Source organism: Pteropus alecto, unplaced genomic scaffold (assembly GCF_000325575.1).
Source record: "Pteropus alecto unplaced genomic scaffold, ASM32557v1 scaffold155, whole genome shotgun sequence".
NCBI classification, from domain to species: domain Eukaryota; kingdom Metazoa; phylum Chordata; class Mammalia; order Chiroptera; family Pteropodidae; genus Pteropus; species Pteropus alecto.
Genome location: NW_006438113.1, coordinates 14,097,223 through 14,107,077, shown reverse-complemented (window position 1 = coordinate 14,107,077; position 9,855 = coordinate 14,097,223). Strand labels below are relative to the sequence as shown.

Here is a 9,855-nt window from a genome sequence, read left to right as displayed (position 1 = left end):
GAACTCCTGCTGTCCACCGTGCCTGGAGGTTTCAAAACCTTCCATGGCTCCCTGTGGCCTACAGTGAAGCATAGTCTTGGAAATCCTTGAGTCCAGGGTTCTGTTTGGATAGCTAAGGAAAGAGACGTCCCGGCTTGTCTGTGTGTTTATATCTCACATCCCGAGCCAAACAACACTCCGAGCATCCAGTCGCACTACGCCCCAACAGGATCTTCATCCAGTTAGGTCAACCTGCCCTGTCCTTAAACACGCTACTTAGACCCCCAGCCTCACACCTGTGTGATACTAATCCCCTACCTAAAGGCAACCCCACCTTTAACTCACTTGGGTTTTGCAAGACCTTCAACCTTCCCATCTAGGGAGACTGCTCTTCATTTTATGCTTCTGCAGCCTGGATGGGCTGTGCTGTTGTACTTTTCTATACTCTGAGTGTGCTCACCGGCCTGCGTTCCTTTCTTTTCACCACCAGGGCCCCAGGAGGGGAAGGTTCACTAGTAATGACTATGTCTGCTGGTGACAGTAAACACCCACAAGGCACTATGTGCAGAGGGCTCCACATGGGTCATCCTAGTCAACTGCAAACACAGAGGATGGGAATCATCACCTCACTTTATAGGTGAGGAAACAGGTTCAGAGAGACTGAGTCACTTACCCAAGGTGACACAGTTGGTGAGCTGCAGAGTGAGTGTTAGAATGGAAGTTTGACCTCAAGTTCAAGCCTTTAATGTTGGGCTGCCAGCCACTTGGGTGGCCCCTGATGATGGTGGTGGCAGGTGTAGGTGACTATTCTCCTAGCCAGCTCTGTCTGAATGGTGCACATCGGGAAACTGACATCTACTGAAGGTCACACACAGCCTACTAAAGCGAAGGTAGTTCTGCCCTGCCCCACAGGCTTTCCTCTATATTGGGTTGGGGTGGGGAGCTCAGCTACCCTTTCTGGTTGTTTTATTTTCTGCTCCAATGAAGGTGACTCTAGGAGATGCTATAGATTCTTACAGGGCTTACGGACACATCCCTAAGCCACACATCCCACCCCACCCCCTCCTCCGTCAGGCCATAGGGCCCAGCACCATTGAAATTTCAGTCCCAAATCTCAGCCAGGCCCTGAACATATGTTCCACCCTGAAAGGAACAATGAGGCCTCCAGGCTTAATTAAAACCCCACAAAAAGCACTCGGTTGGGCTGGTCTCATTCTATGCTTTTGGCTCTTTTTTTTTGCTCACCCCACCCCCACTCTTCTGCTTCTACTCCCTCTAAGGATGTGATAAAAGGCGACCAAGACCCTCTGGCTCCTCCACTTTCCCTGCTCCTCTTTTCTCACAGTATGATGTCCCTTCACTCTTCTGAGCCCTGAAGTAGGAGAGGCCACCTGAGTTCTGGTGCCAGACTGCCCGAAGCCCCTATGACCAGCTGTGGAAGCAGGCAGCTAGCGACTGCCTTCCTGGCTTCCTGTCCCTGCAGGGTTGCCCCAAACTGAGACCTGTTAGTGGCTCGTGGGTGATCTGGGTAGTAGCCTCATTGACTCTAAGGTGGAGCTGCAGTTCTGAGAGCTCTGTAGCTGCAGCCTTGGGCCCAAGTCCCCTGGCCTTCAAAGGCTTCTTGAAGGGCCCAACCCAGCATGAGCACTCAAGGGATTTTATGTTGAACGACTGTATGAAGTTTTCCTTATCTAACAAGGCTCTGGTACTGTTTACTGCATGTCTGTTATTAATCTTCACATTAGATAGTATTATCATCCCTGTTTTTACAGATGAAACAATCGAGGCATTGAGAGGTTAAGCAAATTCTATAAGGTCACACAGCAAGGAGGTAGCAAGCCCGGAGATTTTAAATCCAAGTCAACTGTCCCCAGAAGCCACACACTTAATCCTTACCTAGTTTGCCTTTAATGAAAGAATAGACCTATTTGACCACCACCTGGATAAGCTGACTCATTCCTTCTTCTTCCTATAGTTTAACAAATTATATTATAATGCGAACACCCATAAAACCACCAACCAGGTCAAGAAATCGAATATTGCCAGCACCTCATAGCCTCCTCTGCCTACTGTCTGCATACCCCTTGACATACTCCTTTAAATTTAGGAAAACTGAATTACTAAATGTTTGGTAATAATTTCTTTACTTTTTAATATACTTCACCACTCAAGTATGCATCCCTAAATGATGTAATTCAATTTATTTTCTTTTAATCTTGAAACTAATGAAACCATAAGTAAGATTTATTTTGCTTCTGGTTTCTTTGGTTCAACATAGTATTTTAAAGATTTAACTATGGTATTGCATGTATTTAGAATTCATAGTCTTTTTCACTGTATAGCATTCTATTGCACGGTTCAACTACAATTTATCTATTTTAGTTCGATGGACATTTTAATTTTTTTCAGTCTCTATTATGAAAAATGCTTGTACACATGATCTGGTATGTGCGAGCATTCACTTTTGTCTCCTGTGTCATAAAGAATGTAAATACTCACCTCTCATAAGCAATTCCAAATGGTTTTCCAAAGTGGTTATACCAATTGACACATCCACCAGCTATGTGTGGGAATTCCCATTGCTGCACATACCTACCAATACTTGGTGTTGTCAGACTTTTAAATTATAGTCTCTCTGATGAATGCGTGGTGGTCTCACAGTGATTTTAATTTGTATTTCCCTGATTGCTAATGATGCTGAGCCCTTTTTCAAGAGTTTATCGGCCATTTGGGTTTCTTCTTTTTTAATTTGCTCTATCAAATCCTTTGCCTACATTTTTTTGGCCTACGTTTTTATTAATTGTCCATCTTCTTATTCATTTGTAGAGGTTCTTTATATATTCTTTCTGTTCCCCCCACGCAGGGGCTAGCGGGCATCTGGGTCCTAATATATGCTCAATAAATATCTGCCTACTCTGAGAAACATCCACTGATTGATAATCTTAACTAATGTTTAGCAACCCTTGCCATGTGCCGAGGACTCTCATGGCACTAATCTTCACACAATCCTGTGAAGTAAATGCTATGAATATATCCATTTTGCAGATGAGGACACTGAGCAACTCAGTAACCTGCCAGAGTCTGGAATCTGAACCCAAATCATGGCACCGCAGAGCTCATTCTCTCCTACTGGTGGACAGGTCCACAGGGAACAACATGTGAAAGTTGAGGTGGGGTAGGGTGGTGATTCAAACACATCAGGAAAGAGGCAGAAGTTGATTTTTCACTCTTGGGCAAGTGGTTCCCTTTGTCAGGAGTGTCTTTCCCTGTTTGCCTGACAAGCAAACTCTTTCCTATCCTTCTGACTCCAGCTTAAAGGCTGCCTCCTTCAGGAAGCCTGCCTTACTTCACGTTGCACTTAGTCGCACCTGCCCTGTGCTTCATGCCTTATCTTCATTACTGGAGTTGGAGCTTCTTGAGGGCAGGGCTAGGGCCTACTCAAGGGGCATCCATGGAGCCGGTCCAACAAACTTACAACTGGTAGGCTGAGCCTGTGCCCACCTCTCATCCCAGGCCAGGGGCGTCCCCCACGCCCTGGGGTTTCCTGTTTTGGCTCCGCTTCCCTTTCCTTCTCCTCTTCTTCCCACCCCGCTGGTCCTCTCCTGCTCTCCTCTCCTGCCCTCTTTTTTCCTCCTCCGGCTCCCTGCTAGGTGTCCACCGCGCTTGGCAGATGCGGTTCCCACAGAGGCCTGCAGAGGGCGATGCTGCGCCGCCCGCTGGGCCGCATTGCTGCGCGCGCGCTTCCTGTGAGGTCAGGTGGGAGGAAGCGGCCTGGGAGCCGCGGCCAGAGGACGGCGCCGGGGCCGGGAGTCGCACCTGCAGGTGGGTGTCCGGGCCCCGGGCGTGGGAAAGTGGGGGCTTATCCTTTTCATGCCGTGGGCCTGGTTTCAAGGCCGGGCTCAGCGGCCTAGGCAGCGCCGTCTCCCCAGAGCCCGCAGCCCGCAGCTCCTCCCGCCCCGGGAGCACCCCACCCCCGCCATCCGTAGGTGCACCGAGGACTGGCAGCGCCCACAGCCCACCCAGAGAGACGGGATGACAAAGCACAAAGGGACTGCAGAGGACCACGACCCGCTTGGCATTCTGCAGGGGCCAGCAGGCTTCTAAAAGGGGACCCGCCTGTCTCAGGCTCCAGACCACGGGCAAAGAGAACGGTCTCTTTAACCCCTTTTGACGTGTGTGTCACTAGTGCTTTTGAGAATTTAAATGAAAACTGTGGCTTGTCTCCTGAGAAAGAATGACTTTTACACAGATTCAGGGAGAGACATGGAAGGAGTCTCACCCCACCTCTAGCCCATGGACACATTGGGGTCTGCAGAGTGGGGCTTTGTCAGAACCACAGAAACATCCCCATCCCATATTTTGGGAAGGCTGGCCCTGGCCTCCTTTTAACAAAAGAGGGATTGATGTTACCTGAGGTGAGGTACAGGCGAGAGGCATACCTTCTGCAGGTCTGTTCCTCCATGCAGCGCTGGGGGTGTGTGGCCACCAGTGTGGTCTGCTGCCAGGCAGTGGATCTAAAGTGGTTCTTAAGTGGACCCAGTTCTCCTGGGAAGGAGAGGTCCTTGGCATTTACTCCCAGCACACTGGACCAATTATTTAGCAAGGAAATTGAGACTTTGGAGATCCTAAGACCCTGGATGGGTATTTAGTATTTCTCTGAATACTAAATACCTAGGGCCAGACTAAATACCCTGGATGGGTATTTAGTATTTCTCTGAATACTAAATACCTAGGGCCAGACTTCCCAGTTTCTCCTTCTTTTTCTGCTGCTGGTAGATGAATGGTCCTGGGCAAGCTAGTTATATATACCTCTCTGGGTCTGTAGCTGGACCTGCCTTAGAGGAGTGTTGGGAGGTGTGAGATGAGCTTCAGTGGACTTTCCACAGTGTCTGGGCCACACCAAAGTTCTCGTCCCCGTTGTCGCTGATAGTGGTTAGTAATAAAACTATCTCCAAGGATCCTTTTGATAGTTTCCCCAGTGGACTCAGTGTCTGAAAGATTTTTGTCTGGCAAACAACTTGCATTTACCTTTCTCCTTTTTATTAATCAGATACGGTGCCTGCTCAGTGTGGGTCACCAGTGTGAGCACCCAGAATGCAGTGTTTTCCACTGAAAGCAAGCATCTCTCTATCTCTGATAAATTTTTTTCCCCAGCCTTTTTGAGGTCTGAGGAAAGGTGCAGCCTAGCAGGGATCCAGAGTTTCTGAGAGGATGGTGCGGATCTTGGCCAATGGAGAAATCGTGCAGGATGACGACCCCCGCGTAAGGACCAGTACCCCGCCACAGAGTAGCACCCCTCGACAGGTAGGCACCCGGCCCCCGTGGTAGGGGAGCAGCTGGCTTCTGCCCTCTGTACTAGTTACTCTCTAGCTCCCAGAAGCTCTCTTGCTGGTCATTAACCTTCTCTAACCCCAAGTTCTCTTTGCAGAGAGCTGGGCTGGGGAGGGGTGGGGTGTCGAGGCTTGTGGAAAGCCACAGTAGATTTATTGCCCAGACCCCTGCCTTCCTGCTCTCTCTTCTCTGGGAAGCCCTCCCAGATTTCACACCCAAGAGCTCTGTCTCCCTACACCTGGTTAGTAAATTCCACTAGAACCAGCCTCCTTCCTTTGGATGAGAGAGAACATGGAGAATAAGTGGAGGAGATGAACCCATAGCCGCACAATGTTGATTTTAAAGGAAGGAGTAAGAAGTGTTAAAAATGCCTGTCTGAATACTATGCCCTGTAGTCCAACCTGCCTTGACCCACCTCGTCTCTCCTATCCCGGGCACCACATGGGGAATTCGGACTGGCCTTTTCTGTGCTCTGAGAGCTCGTGACTCCGTGGCTGGGATTCCTGTGGGTGGCATCTGGGGATTGCTGAGAAAGGAGGACACGGCTCTGGGTGGCTGTGGGGGAGGGCAGGGCCCAGCCCAGAGGACTCCCTTCTGCCCAGTGCCTCAGCTCCAGGGAAGCTTTCTCTGGATTCATTTGTCTCTCTCTGTCTGTCTTCACTTTCCAGAGTTTTTTCAATAGGGGTCATGGTGCTCCCCTGGGGGGTCCCGGCCCCCGGCAGCAACAGGGCGGGGCCAGGCTGGGTGCTGCTCAGTCTCCCTTCAATGACCTCAACCGGCAGCTGGTGAACATGGGCTTCCCTCAGTGGCATCTTGGCAACCACGCCGTGGAGCCAGTGACCTCCATTCTGCTCCTCTTCCTGCTCATGATGCTCGGCGTGCGTGGACTCCTGCTGGTGGGCCTCGTCTACCTGGTGTCCCACCTGAGCCAGCGGTGATCTCTACCAGGGGGTCCAGTGTTGGGGGAGAAGGAGTTGCTAGGCCTTGGTGTGAGAGCAGGCGTGCGGGGAGGGGATCTAGTGGTGCCTTGAAGGTGTACTCAGAGAACGTTTCCACACTGTGTTAAGGATGAGGCAGACGGAGCCTCTAGTCCAGCATTCCCAGAGTATCAGGTGGATGCCCTCCTTCCCTTGAGATGTTTTTAGGTAGTATTGAGCCTGCATTAAGCACCTAGTCTGAGCAAGAAAGGGATTCCCTTTCCATTCTCTTCCAATCCTTTTATGCCAAGAAGACAGTCTGAGCTTGGTGCCAATATGTCTCATGCCCCTGGAACACATGCTGGCTTCTCCCATGTCTAGGGAGCAGGCCTTGGGCCTAGGGCAGGCGGGAAGAGTTTCCAGACTTTTATAGCCCTGTTTTGTTTTAACAGTATATTTTTATTGACTATCTTTTATTTATGACAGGTGGTACTGGCATTCTGTTGTGGTGTTTTCAATAAATAAATTTAAAACTGAGTCCATGTAAAGATATTCATAATAATACAGCTGCACATGGTTCTGGGAGACGTGGTGAAGGTGGTCGGGAGCGATTGGGATTGGGGAACAGGGTAGAAGTGAGCATTTGACCTTGGAGGGTGGTTTCCAAGCTTTTCTCCTTAGGCTCTGGGACCTGGGAGGGGATCTAGGGAAAGCCTGGACTTGGGCCCCTTGTCTGATGCTTGGATAGCTTCGGGGCTCACTCTGAGAAGCTGGGCTTGAGGTTAGCCTTGAGCTGGGGTCCTCCAGCCAAAATGGCTGATAAGCTGCGGGGTTGGGACAGCTTGGGTACAGGTCTCCTTCGCCCAGGGCCTCTGACCAGAGGCTGCTCAGCCTCTTCTAGCCTCTGTCTGCAGCATACTCTCTATAGAAAGTGGGGGTCTTGGCAGTAACTATTCAGTGCGTGGGGGGTGAGGGTGCCCTGCTTTTTGTAAGCAGAGGCTTTGAGTTTTGTCTGGGGAGCCTTGGGTCGGCATGGAGGCCCTGCCCAGGGATTGGGAGTGGTGTTGGGTCGCTGAGGGTTAAAGGTCAGAGAGAGGCTTGGTGAACTTGAGGACTTAGTCCCCTGCCCAAGGACCAGATCTTTCACTCTCTTCTTAGAATCTGCTTAAGATCTCTTCTTTGGGGTTTGGAAGTTTGGGGGAGTAAGGCAGGATTTGGAGGTGCTTCTTGAAGGCCAGTGTTGGGGAAACAATAATGGGATGCATGTAGGGGAGGACAGGGGAGAGAGACTGAGATCGATTCTACCCTTCCTGACAACCTACTTCGCTTCCCAGAACAGGACTCTCTCCCCAGGTCCTGTGTCCCCTGCTGCCCTCGAGGGGGCTGGCAGCCTTTATCACAGACATTCCTGGGGAGCTTTCTCCGTTTTTCTCTGTGTCTTTATTTCTCAGAGGCTGTTGGGCATGTAGAGAAGAGGGTGCTGGGCCCTTGCGGGGGAGTCGCAGACAACAAAAGGAGACTGCCTCCCAGCAGCCTCTTTGGCCCGGGCAAGGGAGGGCGGTGCCAGCCCTGGCCAGTGTCCTGGCTGCTCCCTGTGCAGCTCTTGCTGCCCTGGTGCATCTGCCCACCTTGCCCAGTAGCCACCAGGGAAAGACTGTTCCCGCCCAGCGTTCCCCTCCCCCGAGACACCCTCCCCCTTCCTCCTCAGCTTGTGTCTCTGGCTGAGTTTTCTGTTCTTTTTTCCCCTGTGAGACTCTCTGAAGACATAAATCTTAAGTGGACCTCCAACTTAGCTATAAATACCTTGTAGGAGATAATGAATCTGAGCCAAATTTAGGGCTAAGGACTATCTTTTTCTAGAATTCAGTTTCCATTCCCAAATCCTAAGCCCTTTGAGGAGAATTGAGAGTTCTTTACTCCCTGCTCTTGACTAGGACACTGGGGGAGGAGAAGGGCCATGCCTCATTTCCCAGCAGGCGCTGGGAGGTGGGACGACCCCTGGGCAGCAGTGGCCACACTGCAGCAGAGGCAGCCTCCCCAGGGACTTGTCATCCAGCCTAAGTTGGGTGAGTTGTTTGAGAAAGAAGAGTTGTGTCTTGTCTCGTTTGTTGCTTGAGCCCAAATACACAATACAATCCCAGCAGAGCTGCCATGTTGGATTGGGCTGGAGGCCCAGGGACCTACCTCTTGACCATTCTTTCCTCAGCCTACCGTCCCTGTGCCCCTCAGGCTCTGGCAGAGTTTGCTAACACTGCTCTGCCCCACTTTTCGAAGTCCAGGGCCTGAGAGTGTGCTGGGACGGCCTGGCCTGTCGGTAGAGGCAGCACGGTGGAGGGAAGATGCCCTGGGGTTGTGCAGCCTGTGTCAGCCATAAGCGTCTCTGCCTCCTGTTTGAATGCCTTCGGAGAGGCTCTCGCCTGCACAGTGAGAATCCTAGGGCACATGTGTTCGAGCAGATTGAGGCTCCTTATTCTGGTGGCTGGATGCAAGCCCTGATGGGCCTCTGAGTGAGGCTGAGGGGCGCACTGGCCTAGTGTGTGTCCTAAGTGGAGGCTCACTGAGGAGGGTGGGCCCTCGTCCTCAGCCCACACCCTGCCCCCCACCTGCTGTGTGACAGGACCCCCCAGACCGGGCTGCCTTGAGGGCAGATTTCTGGGGAGGTTTCCGCTAATCTCCAGGGCTAATCCGCGAAGCCCTGTGTTTCCGTGTCAGTTTGGATTTGCAGCCTGGCTGCCTCAGGGAGAGCCGTGCCTACCCATGCCACCCAACATGAGTCACAGCTGGATCCCACCAGGCCTCCGCTGCCTCTGTGGGGCTGGAAAGGGGAGCCCCACCCCACCGTGGAGTTATTTCGACTCCCTGCTTGGGGCTGCCTGGAGAGTGGAGCTGCCAGTTTTGACCGTCTGTTCCCGCTCCATCTCCTGTACCGCCGGCCTCCTGGGCCTTTCCTTCCGCCGGCCTCCTGGGCCCTTCCTTCCGTGAGTTCTTAGTCCTTTGTTCTCTGAGCTCTACCTCTCCCCACCCACCCAATAGCCTGCAGGTGGTTGGATGGGGTCACATTTCTATCTCCCCAGAGGAGACACCAAGCCCGAGAGTGGGCAAAACAGTGCGCCAGTTCTGCTAGCTCGCCAAGGAGCCCTCTCTTGGCTCCCCGTTTCCCTGGGACTAGGACCGGAGCCTGGCCTTTTGGCAGAGGCAGAGTGCCAGACTCCCTAACTGGGGACTCTAGCTGTGTGAGCTGAGGAAGAAGCCCTGGTGTGGCGGCAGAGCCTCTGCCCTCAGACACCTGAGCTGGTGATACCCCCACCCTGGCCAGCTGGGCGCCAGAAAAAGCCAGTCTGTTTGCAGGCCCCGCTCTGCTTTGTGGGTCCATGACTTTTGACAGTTCACTCAGCCTCTCGAGCCTTGTTCTTCATCTCTAAGAAGGGATGATGAACTGCGTCACTCTTGCCCCTCAGAGCCTCGGGGATTACCCTTGGCATGGTGGGCGACAGAGAAGGATAGAGGACACGGCTTCGGCCCAGAGCGACCACAATGTCCCAGGCACTGAAGGCCTCTGGCTGGGGTACTGCTAGGCTTTTCAGACCAGTGTCGCCCCCTCCCTAGCTGTTAGAGAAGAAATGAAGAA

The 9,855-nt window shown here is 52.1% G+C and overlaps 1 protein-coding gene across 1 annotated transcript; it reads left to right on the top strand.

Moving 5' to 3' along the window:
* The first annotated feature begins 3,697 nt into the window (after positions 1–3,697).
* On the top strand, positions 3,698–6,764 carry FAM241B (family with sequence similarity 241 member B). Its single transcript, XM_006915557.3, has 3 exons — positions 3,698–3,801; positions 5,134–5,283; positions 5,979–6,764. Exons 2-3 carry the CDS (start codon positions 5,191–5,193, stop codon positions 6,246–6,248), a joined length of 363 nt encoding a protein of 120 aa, XP_006915619.1. The 5' UTR covers positions 3,698–3,801; positions 5,134–5,190; the 3' UTR covers positions 6,249–6,764.
* The last annotated feature ends 3,091 nt before the right edge of the window (positions 6,765–9,855 follow it).